This window comes from Meleagris gallopavo, chromosome 1 (assembly GCF_000146605.3).
Source record: "Meleagris gallopavo isolate NT-WF06-2002-E0010 breed Aviagen turkey brand Nicholas breeding stock chromosome 1, Turkey_5.1, whole genome shotgun sequence".
NCBI classification, from domain to species: Eukaryota; Metazoa; Chordata; class Aves; order Galliformes; family Phasianidae; genus Meleagris; species Meleagris gallopavo.
In genome coordinates, this window is record NC_015011.2 from 22,532,159 (window position 1) to 22,554,013 (window position 21,855).

The 21,855-nt window shown below is 37.9% G+C and overlaps 1 protein-coding gene across 4 annotated transcripts in view; it reads right to left on the reverse strand.

Moving 5' to 3' along the window:
• Positions 1 to 21,855, reverse strand: part of CPED1 (cadherin like and PC-esterase domain containing 1) — a 143,537-nt gene that overhangs the window by 74,117 nt on the left and 47,565 nt on the right. For all 4 annotated transcript variants that reach the window (XM_010706395.3, XM_019612394.2, XM_019612395.2 and 1 more), the window contains exons 7-13: positions 21,003 to 21,171; positions 9,585 to 9,727; positions 7,764 to 7,836; positions 5,544 to 5,711; positions 5,338 to 5,442; positions 4,237 to 4,406; positions 2,081 to 2,140 (exon numbers count right to left, since the gene is read on the reverse strand). In XM_010706395.3, the coding sequence (XP_010704697.1) occupies positions 2,081 to 2,140; positions 4,237 to 4,406; positions 5,338 to 5,442; positions 5,544 to 5,711; positions 7,764 to 7,836; positions 9,585 to 9,727; positions 21,003 to 21,171 (888 nt within the window). The remainder of the gene's footprint in view (positions 1 to 2,080; positions 2,141 to 4,236; positions 4,407 to 5,337; positions 5,443 to 5,543; positions 5,712 to 7,763; positions 7,837 to 9,584; positions 9,728 to 21,002; positions 21,172 to 21,855) is intronic.

A 21,855-nucleotide genomic window follows, 5' to 3' on the forward strand; every position in this document is an offset into this window, starting at 1 on the left:
AGAAGCTGGCAGCCCGTGGCTTGGACAGGTACACTCTTGGCTGGATAATGAACTGGCTGGAACACCGGGCCCAGAGAGTGGCGGTGAATGGAGATAAATCAGCTAAATAGCTGGTGACTGGTCACAAGTAGTGTTCCCCAGGGGTTGGTGCTGGGGCCTGTCCTCTTCAATATCTTTATTGATGACCTGGATGAGGGCACTGAGTGCACCCTCAGTACGTTTGCAAATGACACCAACTTGGCAGGAAGTGTCAATCTGCCTGGGGATAGTGAGGCCATACAGAGGGATCTAGACAGGCTGGATAGCTGGGCTGAAGCCAATGGGATGAGGTTCAACAAAGCCAAATGTTGGGTCCTGCACTTTGGCCCCGACAACCCCAGGCAACACTACAGGCTTGGGGGAGAGTGGTTGGAAGACTGCGTAGAGGAAATGGACCTGGGGGTATTGATTGATGCTCAGCTGAACATGAGCCAGCAGTGTGCCCAGGTGGCCAAGAAGGCCAATGGCATCCTGGCTTGCATCAGGAATGGTGTTGCCAGCAGGAACAGGGAAGTGATTGTCCCCCTGTACTCAGCTCTGGTGAGGCCGCACCTCGAGTACTGTGTCCAGTTTTGGGCCCCTCACTGCAAGAAAGACATTGAGGCCCTGGAGTGGGTTCAGAGAAGAGTAACAAAGCTGGTGAGGGGTCTGGAGCACAGACCTTATGAGGAGTGACTGAAGGAGCTGGGATTGTTCAGTCTGGAGAAGAGAAGGCTCAGGGGAGGCCTTATTGCTCTCTATAACTACCTGAAGGGAGGTTGTAGTGAGCTGGAGATCGGCCTCTTCTCTCGTGTAAATGTGATAGGACTAAAGGCTTTGAGCTGCACGAGGGGAAATTTAGGCTGGGCGTTAGGAAATACTACTTTTCTGAAAGAGTGGTCAGGCACTGGAATGGGCTGCCCAGGAAGGTGGTGGAGTCACTGACCCTGGAGGTGTTCAAGGAACATTTGGACGTTGTGTTGAGGGATATGATTTAGTGAGTACCATTGGTGATAGGTGGATGGTTGGACTGGATGATCTTGTAGGTCTTTTCCAACCTTGGTGATTCTGTGATTCTGTGAAAACTAAAAAAGGGAAAAACCTGGGCACTTCTGGAGCTCTGACATATGTGTTAGCTGTGAGCAGTGCAGTTTTTAATGGATCACAAAATCTATATTGAGACTACGTTCTCAGTATTCAGTTGAGTTATGATTTTTTTCCTCTTCAGATTATGTTTTGTAGGTATCTGGAAAATGAGGAGCCACCAGAGATCATTTTGTGACAGATGACCACTAGCGGATTTTCTATTTAAATGTGCAGTAGACTACTTCTTTGGCTTCTGCCAAAGAGTTTCCATGGGGGCATTTGCTTCACAGAATGAAGTACTCTGTACTGGTTTCCTGAAGAGGAATACAGAATTGCAGACAAAAGAGTGGTATTTTTTTCCTGGCACTTAATTCCAATTCTCTCTCCCTCCTTCCCTCACTCTCTTTCACTTCTCCCACAGCAGATCTTATCCCTGATTTCCTTGCCCTCTTCTTTTGCCACATAGTTGGAACTACGTTTGTTTCCCAAACTGTCCAGGCAATGAGCATAACAACATTAAACACCAAGAAATTATTTTCAGCCTAAATTAAGTTTGAGGGCTGCTGTTTCTGTTTTTGACTTAATAATGGGCTTGTGTAAAAGAGGCTAGTAGTACTTTTCCAAATGTACAAGTTGATTTGTAAAAGCATTTGCAACTTTATCAACCTATTTAAGCTCTCATACAAAAGAGAAAGGTTAGTTTTTCTCATAAATCTGATTCTTGTATGCTATTGTGCTGTTTGATAAGACAGGCATACTTGCTACAGTACCTCATAGCCCATGCTCTAGAAGACAATAATCATGTATGTCTTAGTTATATCACAAATTGATGCTGCACAGAATCAAAAAATCATGCACGAAATGCAAAAAATCAATTTAAATGTACTTTTAACATAAATGTAGGTAGCATCCCTCCATCACTTTCAAGGAATTTCGTCTTATTTTATACCAACACCTCTGAGATTGTCATTCTCACCTGGGCTGTAACCATTTCATTGCAGTTGGAGATGAATTTATAGAGCTCTTCTTCCTTCTCCTGTGGAACAAATACAGACAGTTCTCTAATGTCACCGAAGGTTTCAATATTTGCAATGTAGACGAAATGGGTTAAGAAAATCAGACCATGAAACCTCTTTAAATAATAGCTCAATTCTATGGAATCATTATCAGTAAATTGCATAACTGCACGAGACCTAAGTCAAAAGTCACTATTTTTCCCATAAGCGTCCACACTGTCTGGGTAGATAGTTAGATATTCAAATCACTGGGTTTTATAAATACCAATTTTGTATAGTTGGAGAAATAAGAACAGTTAAATGAACCAACTAGCCAATCTGTCTTTAACTGAAGACATTCATAAAAAGTGTTCTGATGGATCTCCTTTTAAGGAGATACTCAAGATGCATATGGATGCTTACCTGTGCAACCTATTGTAGGGTACCTGATTAGGCAGGGGGATTGGAATCAATGCTCTCTTGAGGTCCCTTAGAACCCCTACAATTCTGTGGTTCTGTGATCTACAAGCTCATCAAAGGTAGGAATCTCAAAGATTAATCAACGTTCAAAGAGAATGAGTTATTTGGGGTGTATGCTTTACTCACCTCTTTCTTCCTTGCAATTATAAATAATTACATGCATATCTGACACATATATCACCTTCACTTGCATGTGACTATAGGAGTGGAAGATTATGATTTAGCAATGTCAAAGCATGCATTTATTTTTTTTTTTTTTGTATGGAGGGAATGTGCAGAATGGTATTATTAACCTAATCATTGCAGAAAAATACAGTGCAAAGAAGAAAATTGTCTACTGCCCTGGAGAAAGGTCATGGTAACTACTAAGTATTTATATACATATAGTAAATGTTCAGTGTGAAGAAAAAAAAGGCCAAGGAGTTGCTCAAAGTAAGTGAGTAGCACAGCTTAGATTAGAACAGAAAGCTGCTAAGGGTTGGTATGCTTTGATATACAAACCAAAATATTTTGGCAAAAGGGCAAGGGCTTATACATGAATGCAAACAGCTGCATCTTTGAGTTACTTATCGTGGAGTGGCCATTAATAACAATAATAATGTTTAGTACAATTATGGAACTCTGTATTTTCAAAATACTAATAAACAGTTACCTAACACAGTGGTGAAGTATAATTTTCACTTTGCAGATAAGCAAACAAAGATACAGATAACTCCTTAAAGCTACACACAATTCACTGAGAAACAAAATTAAAACTCAGGAAGTCTTACAGATGCCTTATATAGTGAATTTAGCATTCTCCAAGCAAAGTGTATTCAATAATGCTGCTGTCTGTCAAACTTGGGACTCACTGGAACAGAACAAATCACATGCTTCTGTTTGCATAAACAGTATATATGCCTCTATTCAGTAAAGAATTATGGCATAAGTGTATGTGACAATTTTTTTCCCCAATTTTTATAATCAATACATTTTATACCACACCTTTTAACTCTCTTTCCCTTCATTCCTTACTCTCTTTTTTATTTCATGCCTACCTTCCTTCTTTCCTCTCTGCCTCCCTCCTTATTAAAGTTTATAATCTCTCACCAAAAGCTCAATGGATTCCATCTTGTTATGACAATATTATCACAGCTTTTCAAATAGAGTTAAATCAGGATCTTGGTGCATCCTACTCTTTGACCCGTCTCTTATAAAATACAGGAAATTTAGAGCCACTAAAATTCATTAACCCTTTTGGAAAAACCTTCACCTAAAATTTTATATTTTCTTTACGTTTTTGTTCATAATTGAATAAATTAAATTAGAGTGGTAAACACTCTTAGTTTTGAATTCACCATTTTTCAGGAACAACTTACCTAATTCATTTCACATTTCTTAGAAAAAAGAATTACCTCCAATTATTTTTTTAACTCATGGATCTCTGTGCTAGAAGTAGAAGTAGAAGGGAAAAACTGTCATATGTTGAGACCTAGCTGCAGCTCTAATGGCAGAATATCTGACAGTGCTTCATGGACAGATGATGCACCTTACTGTCAGGTGATGTAAATTCACCTACATCTATTGAGGAATTATGTTTCATGGTATTCACTGGTGTTATTCCAAATTACATAGTTATAGAAACTATCTTTAGTATATTGTATAATAGCTATCTTACCATTCTGAAAGATCTGTATGTGTCTCTTTGGTCATGAACTGGAATTGTTCAAGCAAACTGAAAAGCAACCAATGTACAGTCAGGACTGAACCAAGTCGTCTCATTGGGTCTACCATGTGATAAAGGTCACGCAGTAAAGTTTGGATCTTGGGTGCAGCAGAAGGGTAAAGCTGAGAAGAGATACGATGATTAGGGACTACATGTTATAATATTTGTAAATTGCATAGAAGTGAGAAAATATCAGGAGACAGTGAATATAGCATACAGATATATCAATATAAATTCTCTTTCACACAACTGTAGAAAATGACTGTCTTGCCCATCCCTGCAAATCAGTCCTGCTTGTTGTACTTACAGGGAAGTCAACTTCCCTTTCCACTCAGAGCCTCTAACTTGACTTCCAGATCTAGATAACTAAAAACTAATTCCATTTTTAAAAGTCTCATCAGTCTCCAGCCCTAATACTTAATCAGGAAGCCTAGAAGAAATCCTGGAAATCCTGATGCCATGAACATTTTCTGAACAGTACATTCAGGTTTTGGTGATTCATTTCCCCAGTCCTCCACTTCAATACCAGACATTTTCTCTCATTAGCTATCATGTCTATTCATGGACACTGGCTGCTATTCCTCCATCTCTATTATTCTCCTAAAAACAACTCGCTATAATTTTGAAGAAGACATATCACACATTCCGTCTATGTTTTTTATCCACTTTTTCATATCTGTCTTTTCTTTGGTAATGATCTTAGTGTTGAACAGCCTCCAGTTTTTCCATTCACACATCCTTTGCTTCACTTTCATTCTATTTTCTTACCACTGTAGGAGACTTTTACATATTTTTTTTTCCTTTTCCTTTTTTCTATTTTCTGGTTTATTTTTCTGCTTTTTCTGTCCTTACCTCAAAATTCTGTGTTTCATTCCATTCTCTCTTTTACTATAAATTCCAAAAATCTAAAATAAAATCAGTATAAACTCTATCTCTGTTTTCCTATCCATTCAGTCTGACACATGTAGTGACAGCAGAGAATGGTAATCCAGGAGTAATATTAGCAGGTTTACATAAAATACAAACCCAGTATAACAGAATAGTTTATTTTACCAGCTCAAATTGTCCAAGATTCTTCACCTCTTTAACAAATGTCATCATTGAATTTATCTCCTCTAAAGACAAACATTGTCCAACTTCTTTGAGGAAGATTCCATCCTATGGAGAAAAGGGCAACACATTCTGGTGAAATTACATGGAAAGCGATGTGCTTTCGTTAGGCCCCAATCCTTTTCCCCAGCAAAGAGGCAATGAGCTACCTTGCTAACAGTTGATCCATATATGTTTTGTAAAGCTTCTATGAAACTGGAACTTGAGGACTTATTAGACAACAGAAGTCTAAAAGTGTCTTCAAAAATAGCTTCTTTGAAAGTTTGGTCCTGAAGATTTGATTTCTCCTCATCTTGAAAGTCAAAATTTTTATGCACCTGTTAGAAAGCAATGTAAGAATTTACATTGTGTACATCATAGGCCTGTCGTCCCATTACCACAGATTACTAAGCTGAAATTCTTTATTAAAAAAGAAAAGCTGTAAGAGCACTAATAAAACCGACAGGATTATAATATAAAAAACATTGTACCACATTTTCTGTAAAAACCACACGCCACAATGTTTGCTGACCTCTAGTGGAAAAAAGTATAATATCTCATGCTAGTGTGAAACGGCTCTTTTCCACCTCGTTTGAAATTTGATTTTTAAAAATGTCAGCTGATTCATTAACACAACTCTTAAAAAACTCAGGTATTTGAGTTTATATCGATGATATAATCCTTACAATATATAAACACAACCAATACAGTCATAAAAATATGAATAAATTATTATTTAATACAAACACAAATATAACCAAGCGATATGGGGTATGTGCATACTTCAGTTTCTAGGGGATTCAATTCAAAATAAAATTTCAATCGATGCTAAGAAAGTATCAACTGTTAATTTTTACAGTAACTGTGTATTATCTCATTGGAAACTATTAATTGTTCTGATTTACTGCACATTTGTGGATTATGACTGATGGTTAAGGCTACTATAGAAGCTGGTAAACATTATACTTTATGTTTATGATTTTAAGCACTCCAGGTAGAATTTATTTACAGGTTTATAGGGTCTTGTCTTTGCATTATTGTTACTAGAAAACTGCAGAGATTTTAACAGGAGATAAATTTAAAAAACCGTCTCCTTTAATTTCACAGGATATATTTGCTTTGTTCTTTGTATATCATATATATGGAGAAAGATTTTATATGTCCAGTTATATACATAATTGTATGTATGTATAAATGTAGTGGAAAAAAAGCTGTAAAGCAGTAAGCTTCTTGTTCTGGCCGGGTTGTTATTAGACAGGAATTGTACAAAATTGTCAGAAGGAGTTTATGCTAATAGTCATCTTTTTTCAGGTTTTGAGGGCCTTGAGGACTATCCAGGAAGAGGGCAGTGCAGTGAAAGAAGGCAACACCGTGAAGGTGAAAGCAGAAATGAACTGAACAATTATGATACAGCTAATGGAGAATGTTAACCTGTATTAAAAGCTATTAATGGCTTCTAACTTTCTCCCTTAGTGTTCTTCTTTCTGGTGCAGTTAATACCTAACTTCACTTGAATGCAGTGCTTACTATGCATTTTGTTTAGCTGATATTAATTTGTGATGATAGTGCTGTAACACTAAAAAGTTTATACTCCTAAATGGTATGGTGAACTTCATCACAGGAAATCTGTCCGTCACCAATTGCTTTCTGCCATAGCTACTTCTAGGCAAAAATATTATTAAAGCATTTGGACATTTCTTGGAGATTTGAGAGCAACCATCACAGAGGTTTTTTTTGCTGTGTTCTGTTTGTTGTAATTTTCTGGGGTCAGTAAAACCCTTCTTTTCTTCGACAAGCTTGCAAAGTCTAGGGCACTCCAGGAGAGAAAAAACATAATGTCATGGTTTTATGATTTTTGGTTATCGGTATTCTACATCATAACATCATATAGTGCACTGGGGTTAGAGTTAATGCTCCAGGTCCGGACACCTGTATTGGAAGAGAACTACATTCCCCAGAAGACTGCTGTTCTGTTATCATTTCTGCTCAGGGTGAACAGATGTAAGGCCTTGGTAGGTCACCTGATGTGCTCTTTTCCCTTTTTTGGCTCTCCTCCCTACTGCTTGTCCCGACCACATGCGTCGCCTCAGCATTAGTGTAAGGCCTTTCTGTTTTTGGATGCTCCTTCTCTCATTATATTTGAATATTGTCTTCAATTCTAATTACATTGTATTATAGTGTGTTATCTTGCATTTCGATACCATATCTAGTAAATTAGTTTGTTTCTCCTCAGATCGTTGCCGCTGTTTTTAATTATTTGGGGTCCTCTCTTTCCCTTTTCTGGAGGCATGGATGCGTGGATCCCTCTGCCCCACTGGTCATAGAACTGGGCTGAACAAGCCCATAAAACACTACAACAACAAAAGAAACATTCAGTGTTGTTTGCTCACCTGAAGAACTATGGGGTGTAGGGAGGTGCTGAACCCAATGTCAAAAGTCAGCATTTGAAAACATTGGCTGCACCTGAAATAGAATACAACAGAAATCAGATTCAGGGAGGACAGATATTGTAAAATACAGGCTACAATGACAGAACATGAACATATTTGTCCAGACAAAGCATACAATACGGACTAAAAATTTCTAAGAAGAGTCCACAACCCTAACCAAAAATAGTCATGTTCTGAAGAAAAGAGTGATATACTAAAGGATGTCTGTATGGCTGACTTTTAAACTAGTGTGGGAAGGGAACTCACTGGAGAACAAAATGTTTTTTGATGAGAATGAGGTCCCACAAAAGCTTTGGAGACATGTGGAGTTTAAGAGATGTCTATCAGGTGGAAGTCTCTAGGCTCACTGAACCTAGCTGCACCAGGGGGGATGTTTTAAGGCATGGGCCAAGAACCCCAAGAAAATTTTAGCCTACACTCATAAAGCATATCTATCCCGTGGGTAAACAAATATTCAGTTTGGATCATTATTAAAATAGCTTTATTCATTTTATACTTGTTCCCTTCTCTCTTTCCACTTCCCTCACAATGTGTTATTCCTGAAAAATAATGAGCTTCATATTCCTGTTACTGAAACACCAAGGTTCTCAAATATATGAGGGCTGCTCTGAAAGCAATGTCTCCCATTTCATTTTGTTGCACTGTGACATCAGAGGATTTTGGTGCTATGGCAGCAGAGGTTGAACCTTCCCACCAATATTATGTTTTGCTGCCATGTGACAGAAGGCAGAAGAGGGGCAGCCTGACAAATGGTATCTGACATGGAAGTGCAGATGAAGCAAAGGTGTGTCATTGAATTCCTCTATGCAGGAAAAATTGCACCCACTTATTGATTCATGTTGAATGTTTGTAGAGACCAGCAGAGTGAGGCAGTGGGTGGTGCATTTCAGCAGTGATGACTGAGACAGTGGGATGACTCCGCTGGTATAGATTTTTTCAAGCACAGCATGCAGGCTCTTGTTCATTGCTGGTGAAAATGCACAGCTACTGAGGTGACTATGCTGGAAAATAGTGTTCTGTAGCTGATAATGTGCTATGTTAAATATTGTTATTGTGCTTTTTGTTGTAGTTTCAATAGAAATAAATAGGAGGCATTACTTTTGGACCAACTTAAGTATTTTTAAAGCATACAAACATAATAAATAGTAACTTATTTACTATATGCCACAAAAAAACTTACAGATGTTACACAACATGTGGAGAACAAATATTAATTACCGAATTTATTAAGTAAGAAATGCTGATATATGCATAAAAACTGTAACAATCTAGGGGAAGTGATTGCAATGACTTAGCTCTCACATAAAAATGAATGTTGCTGCCTGGATACATTTCATAACAAGTATTCTGCTGTGTTTGTTGTTCATGTTCTCTGCCTTGGCCAAATCAGAACAGCCAGTGCTACTCTAACTTTAAACATTTGAATCATGTCAGAGTGCTCACTTACAGGAAATACGGCATTATACAAATGATGACTAGCCCAATTGTGAGCAATCTCTGCTCATTTGTGCTGCATGAAAAACTTCATCAGGACACAACATTTTGTCCTTGGTATTTACCAGAACCTCTTTACAAACCAGAAACACTGTGGATATAGAAGGGTTTTCTTCCCTAGGTACAATGTATCTTCACTTTATTCTATCAAGAATTATGAAATATAAGGGATTTTGTTATTTCAGGAGTCATGTGTCCTCTACAATTTTTATTCTGTTCTAAGAAGCTGTTTTAACAACATAGCAATGAACACTGCAAGTTACTTACTGATTGAAAGAGCCTGGTCCTGAGGCAGATGATTCACTGAGGACCTCAGTTATAAGTAGAAGTTTGCTTATAGCTTCTTTCATGTTGTTAAAGGCTTGTTGGGGAGAACTGCTTTTGAAGAACATCTCAAAAAACCTTTGCAGCTGTGAAAAATATTACATGTATTTGCGAACATTTACCAGTGCTTAACTAAACCAGTGCTTAAGGTCATAAATTATAAGGCTAGTAAAAGTCAAAATTGTATTACAATGTCAATTTCAGTTGTTACTCATTTGCACAGTAAAGAATGGCATGAAAAGCACCACATAGCACACTAGCAAAGAAGGAGCTTTAGTTTACAAATATTAGAAACAGACTCTAAAGCAATGCATTTAAAAATTATTGCTCACAGTATAAGCTTATTTTGAGAAAAACCCTTTACTATCAATTTGTTTCAGGCAAAAGAAATCTAACACTTAATGCTTCAGCAGTAGGCAGTAGCACAATCATAGAAAAACCTTTTATATGGTTAACATACTACGCCAAGGGCTATCCCACTTGACCTTGACTATTAATTTTTACTCCAGGTTAACAAATTCTAAACAGAACCAGTCATCACATCCATTGCAGCCATCACAGACTATATTTTGGCTGGACTCTTGCAGATACTGAGGATTTTAGCTATGTGAATCCTCCAAGGGACATATTCACTGTCCTGCATAACACTGTTATGCAGTGTTATGCAGGACTGCTTATTAACTGCTTTAATCTCTCATGAAAATCCATCCTCCTTATCACTTCCGGTAAAAATCTAGGGGAAGAGAACTAGAGCAACACAGTATACCAGTGAAGAATGGGACACAGGCAGGTTTTGTTGTATCAGAGATCTTGGTGCTAAGAAAGGATCTGCCTTTGAATCATGTTTTCAATTATTCAATTAATTAAAAAAAAAAAATTAAATTCCTGTTAGCCCATTTCTTCAGACTGTCAAGGTCCTTCTGGATGGCACCATGGCCCTCTGGCAAACAAGCCATTCCTCCCACTTTCGTATCACCTGCAAACATGTTGAGAGTGCGTTCTACCCCATCATCCAGACCATTAACAAAGATGTGGAACAGACTGGACCTAGCACTGTCCCCTGGGTACATGCATTATGATGAATTCACTGTGCTAACACCAGATCTCTTTACAACATAATTCTATGCACTCTTGTCCACAGAATTTTCTAGACAGTGCTGTAGCTTCCCCATGTGAGCAGAAATACTGCCAAAGACGCTCGTTTGTGTTGGCATGAATGATTAACTTACAGTTTCTTCAGGCAGCATATTGCAATTAAATGTAATAAGCATTTTCCACTTTCCTTTTTAAAAAACACTGTATCATTGCCTACAGCCAGGTATGAAAAACACTTAAGTATGGAGCTAATATTGACCGTCCTTTGCTCTTTGTTCTCTTCAGTGCCAGTAGCTCAATCCTGTTGTGCTGGTAGATAACTAGAAGGTAGGAAGTTGGTTTGGCTGCCTACCTGTTCTTATCACATCTGGTTTTATTCTAACAAGCTTACAAGTATTGCCAAATCAAAATTTGCTCCGTGATCTGGGTGAAGGTTTTGCAGTGCTTGGGACTCTCCATTCTGCTTCTGAGAATGCCAGTAGGAAATGAATATCAACAATATCTATTACTCAAATTTCAAAATTAAACTTCTGACTGCCAGGAATTTATAAATAAAGGTTGTACATATAACCTCAGCTCTGCCATTTGGATATTTGCATCATGTTGCAATCTTGAATTACATTACAGCATATTTTTATGTCATAGAGTTTCCATGTGTACTGCAGTTCCGTGAATCTCTAGGGCAAAAGAGCCCTAGAACTGCAATGTAGAAAGAGATTATGCAAAGCTTGAGATGGCGCTACATTTCAAGGCAAGCAGGAGTACTTGCTTCTCAAAGTCCAAGATCACTCAGCTTTGTTTCTCCTATAGAGTGACACAAAGATTCAGAATGTGAAGCTGAATAATTTTCACATCAGTTCTGATTCAGATTCATCTCTGATTGAAATTGTCCCAGTTTTGGTGAAGCCCAACAGCAATTTATTAATCAGTTCATATGAAATAAGAAACTAAGAATGAAGATCCACCTCAGCAGGATGAGACAACAAGGTGGTTCATCAGCTTACTTCGACATCTATCTCCAGTGTCTTTGCCAGATCCTGTACATCATTCACATTGCTGCTAGATTAGCTTTTACCTCTTCTCTAGTTTCCTATGTCTACAGTGGGTTTCGAGGGGTAAGTGAGAAGCTGTCTTGCTTTACTGCACAGGGGACATAAGGAGCTACAGAATTTTATAAGGAGAGATAGAGAGCGATTACTGGAAAGAACAGCAAGAGGGACAGAAAAAGCCCTTTATAGGTCATTTGCTCATCTCCACCAATTGGTTCCTAAATACTGCAACACAAAGGATACGCAAGGCATGTATTTTGAGCCAGAACTGCTGAAAGGCAGGCTGATTTGCACTGTTTGCACTCACAGCATGCTGCTGGCTAAAGCAGCAAACTGCTTCCAACACAACAGACCTTGAAATAAAACTGGCTTCTCCAAGGATCTGCATTTTAGTTACAGTCCTCTTTGGGCAGATTAGAAAAAAAACAACTGTGCTCAGCGGGTCCTCATTATAGGATATCAAGTTTTAGGACAATGTTTATTCTAAGCCAATGACTGAAAATAAATATTTAGACAGCTTGGTTCAGGACCAACAAAGACACCAGAAAAATGCTTCAGGTTCAATTCCAGTTCATGAAAAACTCCAGTTCAAACCAGTTCAGGTTACATTTGACTCTTATGGATTCTACAGAGTTCTCAGCACCTAATAGGGAAAATGTAGAATATATGGACTGGGGATAAGAAATATGAATACCTATAGCAACTTTGAGTTTTTCTAAGTGTTTCCAACACTTAGTTCTGTTCAACTGCAGAACAGTGAAGTCACTAAGCTGAAGGTTACTACAGATGATGACTACTGAGGCACGTTCTCCCACCTTCAGAGGAAACAGACCACCTGCCCAGCAGGGTTCAACCTCCTTATTGACTGAGGTTGATTAAAAACAGCACAGAATAGCAGAAGAGGACAGAATGGAAAAAAACTAGTGACAATCACAGGAATTTAGTCTGTGAGAAAGCTGACCTTTTACTGCCAGATTTTTGAGCAGAGGAATAGGGATTAAATTTTAGTAGGCTGTAAAACCTAATGTACACATGGACATACACATTGTACAATGACACCATTGTGTGCAGAACTGCAAGAGTTCTCAGAAGCTTGGAAATGTTCATCCACGTGCTGGATGAATATAGTCAGGGGTATATTCCATGTATTTATATAATACCTTTCAGAGAATGTATAAATCTAGTTAAAGTACAGGGATCAAAACATATTTTCTCCAAAGGCAGTCTGAACTAGGAACATAATTAAGATGAGTTTTAACTCATTGATCTTTAGCTCACTGATAACTGTTTTTGCTTTAGGATAAGCCATTGGAGAAAAAAAAATGGGTAACAGTATTAAATTTAAAATGCTTTTTCTCTACCCACTTTGAATTTTATTTTTTAAAAATCTGTAGTCATTGAAATAAGCCTTATGATTTCAGTGACATGGATTCCTTTGGACCTTCAAAAATACATGGAATCACCAGTGAGTGGTCTAAAAGACTGAATAAAAATGCAGTGTAATTGACAAGCTTCATGAACAGACTCATGGACACTAAAGGAGAGCAGAGGAATGTACCGTTCACAGGACTGCATACTATGGTAGCTTAGTAATTCCCTTCAGAAGATTTTCCTCTGGCATGTTCTCTGCAATTGAATTTCTTAAGACGGGTTCTAGGGCAGCCTGGGGCAGCCAGCTGAATAGTTAGCTGAGGATTTGCTTCAGAAAGGTATAAATTAAATCAGACAGCTATGTCCCAGTTTCTCCCACCTCCACTCCTTTATTTTAAGAGGCCTATTCAGAGCATGCTGAGGAGCAGACATGGCACGTACACTGTGTGCACTGGGTGTCAGACTCCAACACTCCACAGAAGATGTAAAGGAATTTTACTGCAATGAAAACAAAATGTAGCAATTCTTCTGGGATTGCCTGCTAGCTCCATCCCAGCACAGCTTTGCCACATGACAAGTCAAAAAAGGAAGATTTTCCTTAACTAATCTCAGGAATGGCAATAAATGCAAACTTATAACACCTACCTTCACTGACTTAGCTTTATGTTAATTACAATAGGAGTTCAGAAACACAGCTCACACACAGACAATTCACTTAGGTGTCGCAGTATGCAAAGGAATGCCACCCTACAAGATTGTGTGGTTTATGTTTAGGTTCTTTTTTTACTTCATTGCACAATACAGACACTTCAGGAACATGATTTATGTCATCTTGGGGTAGATATTTCAAAATGGTGACATTAATTGCAATCTGAAACTGCTCTGTTCCTCTAGCGAAGAATCTAAACGAGACACTGAAGGCAGGAAGGAGATAAATCCTGGGAGAGCTCATGTAGTCTACCCTTGACAAAAGTCTTACAGATAACAAAACCCGCGTGACTGGAATATACAAAATGATCTGGGAGGGTTTTTGCCCTAAAATGATGATAATAAACCAACAGCAAGATTAAATGGCAACAAAGAAATTACGAGGAAGGAGCCAGCTTGAAAAATAACATTAAAAAAGCATGAAAATTTGCAGTGGGGTGGGTTGGGAGAAAGAGGATTTGGAGCGGAAACAGCAGCAGGCAAAACTGGTCAGGTACAACCATAATTCAGCCCACCAGCACTACAGTTTTTCCTGGAGCATAGGGCTTAGTGGGCTGTCAGCCTTGGCATGGGTCCTATATGGGTGTACACAGATCTGGAGCTTCCACTTCTCCAGCTAGAGTTGTGTGCAAGCAGAGAACTGCCCCCAAAGAGAGTGAGGCTGTGTTTGTAACCCTGCTGCCTGTGAGACAGGAGCACATAGGAGTGGGTGAGCAGTTGGGTGAGTGGGACTAGAACTTCAGAGGGTTATTTATAAGAGGATATTTAGAACATTATTAACATTATGAACATTATTGAAGTGCCTAGTATCATGGCTTATCTGGTCTATTAGTGATATTGAGTATGCTAATAATACCAACTGCCAGTTAATTACATATAATCAGTTAACCACTTCTATCCTGATTTTGTTAGAACAATGTGAGCTCATCAGTTTTTCCTGAAACAGTATCCCACCTTTGGAGCTGTAGCTGAGCTCTGAACCTGCACAGGAAGCAGGCAGATAGAAGATGAAAGGCCACTGAAGCTACTGAGTAGTTCAGAGAAATTCTGAGGTTTAGACTTTGAGATCTGAGGCACCATATTCTATAGGATTTGTATGAATACTTTATAAAGTGACCTCGATGGTCCTTATTTGCAATCTTCAAAACTAGATGAAAGGTAAAGTTATCGGTATCATAGTTGAGAGTAAGATTTACTTCTGGGGAAGTAAAACATGACTTTTGGTTTCCAAAAAGATGTGTCTTTTTGAAATATCAAAGACTGTTCTTTCCAAATTTCTCTACAGCATCAGAGCTGTTGCAGCCTTCCTGATCAGTTGGATTTACAGGTTCTCAAAAGACTCAATACATTCACCTCTCTTTGAAAACAGCCAAGGATGCTTTCACTTGAGTTAATTCAATCAAGCTCTTCTAGCTTCTTCAGTATAAGTAGTGTACTTTCAGTTCACTTTCTATATTCATTATTCTTGATGGATCCATATTTAGTGATATTCCTTCACCAAATCGGAATACTTTGGGATATAAGTAATTGATCGCAGATATAGAAATACTCTTTTAGACACAAGCAATATTCCCTTTGACTGTATGTGTGGACGTATCTAGATATCTAAAGTGGCTGGAAGAATATAGTCTGGTTCCACACAGAATCAATATTTTGCAGTGAAACTATTTTCTGTACTGCCTGCTAGCACAGGCAAATTTCACCATTACCGCAATATATAAAAAAAAATTGCAATATAGGTAATGGGAGAAAAATGTACCTATAATCAAAAGTGGTAGTTCTAGAATACTTCACAGAGAAAACAGTGCAGACATTTATCACAAGCTGATAATGTTAGCATTAGGTATTTCTGTTCATTTCACCCCTGATTTATCGCTATGTTGTGCCATTTCTCTGTACATCTTACATGGCACTTGATCAGGGAGGAATCAGGATGTTATTCAGCTGTTTTATGAGTAAATATATATATATTTATGAATATTTTCTATTCTTTAGGTATGTTATCATCAAGAAAGGTCATGTAATAGCTCTGGACAAAATAACCCTTGTCTCTCTTTGTTTATCAAGTTTCAGTGGACAGTCACCATTAATTTCAGTATTTGCTCCAGAATGTGTTATTTTAAATCTTTGCCGGTGGAAAAATAAAACAAAAAACAGAGAAAAGATCACCTGAGAAAACCTTAAAGATCCTTGCTCTTAAGATTAAGTCCAAAGATTACTGGTGTCAGTGAAAAGCTGTTCACTAGCTTCCACAGCAACTAAATTAGGTCCTTTGAATGGGACTGAATTAAGAATAGTTTTCCAACACAGTATCAATTTTTTAGGGGAAGAGTAAAGAAGATTTACTAATGACATTTCCCAGTTTGTTGTGAGAAGCAAATAAGATAATTAAGAGATGTTGAAAGGCAAGTGAAAAAAGGAAACAGGATAAAAGAGACAGTTCTGGGAAAAACACAGAGGCATGTTTATATCATTGCTTGGACTGAAGAGCCAGAAGGTCTATGGTCTAGAAGAAAAGCAGAGAGCGAAGGGCATGGATAAAAGTGTCAAGACTTATTTATGACATATCTACTTGTTATAAAGAACTATCGGTCTAGAGCTCTTAGTAGAGAAACTGTGATGTCCGTGTCGAAAAAAAGCAGAAAAGAACTCCAGGAAGAATTTTGACTGTATTTGTACAATGCCTTACAGACTGAAATGCCTGACACAGAAAATGAAGAAGGTAGAGAACTGTGTAACACATAAGTCCACAGGAGTTTATTAAACATAAATGTATTCGACTTCCAGTTCAGTGTGTCTTAACTTGCAGGTTATCAGAAATGGGTAGAATCTGCCTAGGTATAAGTACTTTTTATGCCAGAAAAAGGAATGTCAGTCTAAGCATATCTTTAATCTTCCCCAGTCCAAGCAGACTAAATGGGTTCTAAATGATTTGAGTAGAGAAATCAGAGACATTATGCTATGCTCAGTGTCTCAGGAAGATTCTCTGCTTAGGCCTTTTGAAAGAACAGTGAAATACATGTGCTAAGTTCTTACAACACCTAATGCACAAATTTAATTTTATTCCCAAATAAGCCTGCAATCGAATTAATAGTTGATGATAATTTTCTTTTGCATTTGCTCTTGCTAAGGGACAGGGCAAGAATGGGTAATCCCAAATTAAAACAAAGGAAAAAAATCCTGCAAGTTTCTGCTGCTTCTAACCATTTTGATTTTTATCTGCATGAACACTTGCGTTCTATTTCATATAAAATATGTGAAGTAGTATCAAAATTGGCCACTTGAGGGCAATACTGTAACCTAATTTTCAGCATTCTGCTCTAAACCAGATTTCCATGTCCTCTTAAAGGACATATTTCTTGGACAGTTGAGGATCCAGTTTTAGTTGCATATATTTTAAGCATGATAATTATTTTTCTTTACTCAATTTTTCAAGTACCTATTTTACAAGAAAGAGAATTTTGGTTATAGTGTCTTATACCACAGTAAGATCTGGTTGGTAAAAATGCCCATGGCAGGGGGGTAGGAATTAGATGATCTTTAAAGTCACTTCCAACCCAACCTATTCTGTGATTCTATAATTCTGTGAAACAGCTTCAGTTTAGTATGTTTGCTTCACTGTGCAACTTGAAAATCACTTTTTAAGTGATAAGCATAGTCTCAGCTAAGGTCATCTAGGGCTATGCCTCATAAATCAGTCAAAAAATTCAAGTCTGGGAGGAACTTGTCATATGTTTTTGATGAGCAAATGGACAGTGAGACAGAAAAGTGGCCACTCAAGCCTACAACACAGAAGAACCTTCCCAGGTGACGCACAGTGTGGCACTACTGAATTCTGCAAAACTCATCCTTTGTTGTGAACTGGAACCAGATTGGGAAAGACTAATGGCTGAGCAAAGGAAGTACTTTATAGTGTGTTAAACCTTGAGATAATTAATCATAAATGAATGTCTTACACACCAGCTTCTATAAAACAGAAAATGATTCATAGGTCAGCTTTTTGTTTAATACACATGCATATTTGATTAATATGAAGGCAATTATTGCACATAGAGATCCCTCTCATAATTGGTACCATATGCAAAATAGAAAACTTCCATTTTATTATTATTTTTTCAAAGCACAGATGGTCTAAATAAAGAGTTTCCAAATTTCCTCATGGAAATAAGGCTATTATGTGAGTCTCATAACATTTGTGTGGCAGAAAGCCATTCCCTTCACTGCATTTCCTGCATCTTCCCAACCGGGGCCCAGATCCAGAGTTGTACTTTTGCCACCCCTTGAGCACACACAAAATCTTCATGCCAATTCAAGATTTAACTTTTTTCCTTTCTGAACTGAGATTCTAAAATCTGCATAATCCAAAAAAAGCGCCGGCAGCTGGTGAGTAAAATGAACTTGAACTCTTCCTGAACTGCCATTTGGCCAATGCTTATTCAAGAAGTCATTATAAAGACTTATCACTCTGATTAGGATAAACAAATCTGAGTCATAGAAATTATTTACAACAGTCTACTAACAGTGGAGAATAGAGTGTTATTTAACTAATTTAAACTTATTTTTTGTCTTTACGCAGTTTCTGTAAATCATTTGTTGTCATTTGGTACCACATCTCCAGACTTGAAAAATATCTCTTTCACATATACCACGTTCTGGTTAGTTTTAGCAACCATAAAGGGTTGTTTTGCACAGAAGATCAAATTTTAAACTCAAGATACTGAATCTGTAGTAGTAAAGATACACCTTTGTGTTTGTGGTGGTAAAGTTGGAATTCAGCCGAAGTTGTGAATGTATTTTTTATCAATAATGGTTTAATTACACTGGCGCAAGAAAATTTGCTAAACAAATGCTTATATACACTATGCAAATCTCCAAATTATTGTGCAACATTATTGAAAGCAATACATCTACGATACAATACAGCAGATTAAAACTATTCATTTTAAAAGATGAGTTCAATCAACTGCTCTTGGGGAAAGAACACATCACACAGTTTTATTCCAGATCCAAGTCTCCCCTATAGGCACAATCAGTTCCCAGTGACACCAATGGGTATTCTGTCAATCAGTGGAAGAACAGATCTTAGACTTAATATCTGTTTTTATCAACTACTGACATGCTAGATCTTCATAATGTAACAACTTCCTTTCCTACACACTAGAGCTGGCAAAAACATAATGCTTATAGAAGCATTCTAAACCAGATTATTTGTACAAACACACATAGCTCCACTGTAAAGTCTGGGAGAGGAGATAGTGATAGATGCTGGCACTGTATGTCTCTCTGGCAATAAGTGATGACTCCACAGAGTTTCCTAGAAACTTGATGTAATCTCATCTCAAAGTTGATCTACAACTGAATTCAAAAAGAATTTTCCCAAAGTCTCTTTCCTGACTGATGCCATCTTTTCTAATGACTCCTGCCTGATGTCTGTGCATCAAGCACATTAGCCTCTGTGATTTTCCCAGTGGAGCTTCTGGCTGCTGAGTGAATCTCCCTGACTCCTCCCAGACTATACAGTGTGCACTGCTTATGCGGAAAGACAGTCTTATAGACATGCATTCCATTGTTTTGTTGATTTGTATTTAAAATTCTTCATCACTACAAATGTGCTTTCTGAGGTGCCTACTTTTTGTGTATTTCTTGCCATTTTGACAAGTCTGCCTAAAGCTGTGGAAGATACAACACCACAGCAGCAGTAACCAGACTGGAACTACTGCTGCTTCTATTTGTCTTTTTTATTGCTTCTTCAGCTGCAAAGGATTCTGTAAATGATGACTGGCACCCCTTTCAGCAGACTTCCCTCAGTTGGAATTATTTTACAGAGCCATATCAGAGCCATTAATGACTAATAACCTTCAAAGTACTGTCTACTTCAGATACTGAACATTTTGGTATTTTAATTCACAAAACGAAACTGACTTCCAAGGGTTGAAAGTGGATGTCCACTAGTCTTTTTAAATGCACATAAAGGAAGTGTAAAATAATATATTTCAGTGGGATTCTGAAGAGGGAAAGAGAGGTAAGTAGGTTTGTCTCATCTAATTTTAGCCATCTAGAATTTGCCTTGTTCCCTATGATAGTCATAGCCCGTGGAAAGAAACAGGTATTTCTGGAAGGAAACCTACCTCATTCCAAAAGTAGTGTCTAAACTGAGATGTTCTGTACCCTAGAGTTGTCTGCTTCTTCGATAACTAGAATTAGATCATGAGCTTAGAGTAGGCATTTAACTTTCACAGAGCTAAAATTATAGAACATACCAAATTATTAGCATCATCGAGAGTCCTGGCAGTGATGCCACAACATTCACGCTGATTCAAAGACAAGACCTGCTCCTGTCCTTGTTATATGAGCAAAGTACACCCATCCTCAGAGGGCTGCTGAAGGAGTTTTCTAGTGTCACCTCTAGAAATCACTGCTACTTTGTGACCTTTTTCCTTCAAAAAGCAGCAGCCGAAACCTATACTACCTTCAAAAAGAGCTGCTGTGTGGAAGGACAGTTCCTTGCTGAAAGGAATGGAAAAATGTATTTGGAATCCATACAACTGCTGAGGAAACTAGACATGAAGAGAGAGGGGTCTCTCCAGGCACTTTGGAGATAGGCAGAGTTAAAGCATGTGGGATACATTCTTCTCCATAAAACCTACAGACCATGAGAAGCCACTTTCTCCACAGAATCCTTCCTTCTCCTTATTTGGATGTGCCCTGACACTCATCCATTCTATTTTACTGCACCTAAAAAAGAAATCTAAACAAATAATTTAAATATTTACTTTTGTTTTTTACAACGCTGTCAACATCCAGGCAAAAGATGTTACTGCATCAGAGCGTACTGAAGCTGAGCTTTAGAGAAAACTCTGACTGTAAAGCTGCTGTGATGTTTCACCAGCAAAAGCTGGCTTTCAAGCAAGCAAATCCCAGGGCCCTTCATAACCCCCACTGCACAGGCCAGCTCTTCTCTCCTACATGAACGAAGCCCCACTTTTTCTGAGAAATGAAAGCAGTACTTGAGAAGAACCATCACTGTCAGCTCATGATTGCAAGTAGAGAAGGGGGAAAAGAGAAGATAAACATTACCCGGTTTTCTGTCTCTACTTTGTCTGTAAAAGACCAAAAACTAGGAAACAAAACATTTTACCTTTACAGAAAAATGCTTCTTTTTGGGTGGATGCCAGACAGTAGCAGCTGAATGAAGAAAGGCCTTCAAAGGTGTTAAGGATGTAACTAGCACGTATGCTTTTATGATGACAGAAAGGTCTTGAGCTTTAAGGATATCCTTGTGGTCTGATGAAGCTGACACTTGATTCCTGGGAAGCAGTAAGAATATAGAAAGTTAATAAAGCACTTCTGCATTTCATTTAGCAGGAAAATGAGCATTTGAATGGTGAAAGTAATGGAGACAATAATTTATGGTTTTGTTTGTTTTTTTTTTCCCCAAGCTGGATTACACAGTAGATGAAAATAAGGCTGGAACCAAACTTTATATCAAGTCTTTTTTGTTGCCTTCAGTATTTGTAATCATAATTTGCAAACATAGAAGGTAACTATGGTAGAAGAGAGTTATGGTTGAGATAACTTATTGGTAAATGCATTGTGGGCATGTTGTGAGTGGTGGAAAAGAAGACGTTACTAAGCCAGGACATTCAGAGTGAAGGTAAAAACATTAATGAAACGTAAGCAGTTTGAATTACAGAAGTGCACAATCAGGGTACCAAATTTAACACTGATTGGTAGTGACTTCAGAAAAACAAAAAGAATGGAAAGACATACTATCATAAGCACATTCCTCAGTATAATATAAGGCCACAAACATGTGGTACTGCATGCTTATACTAAGCAAATACATGAATTATGATTCCAAATACTATGAGAGACAATAACAACCCATAATTAAGCAGCTACTCATAAAATAATTATGCAAGCAATCTTTGTCTAGGAAGTGATGTAGCTCTGTAGTTACCAGTCTGTGACTCCCATAGTCTGCACAAAAA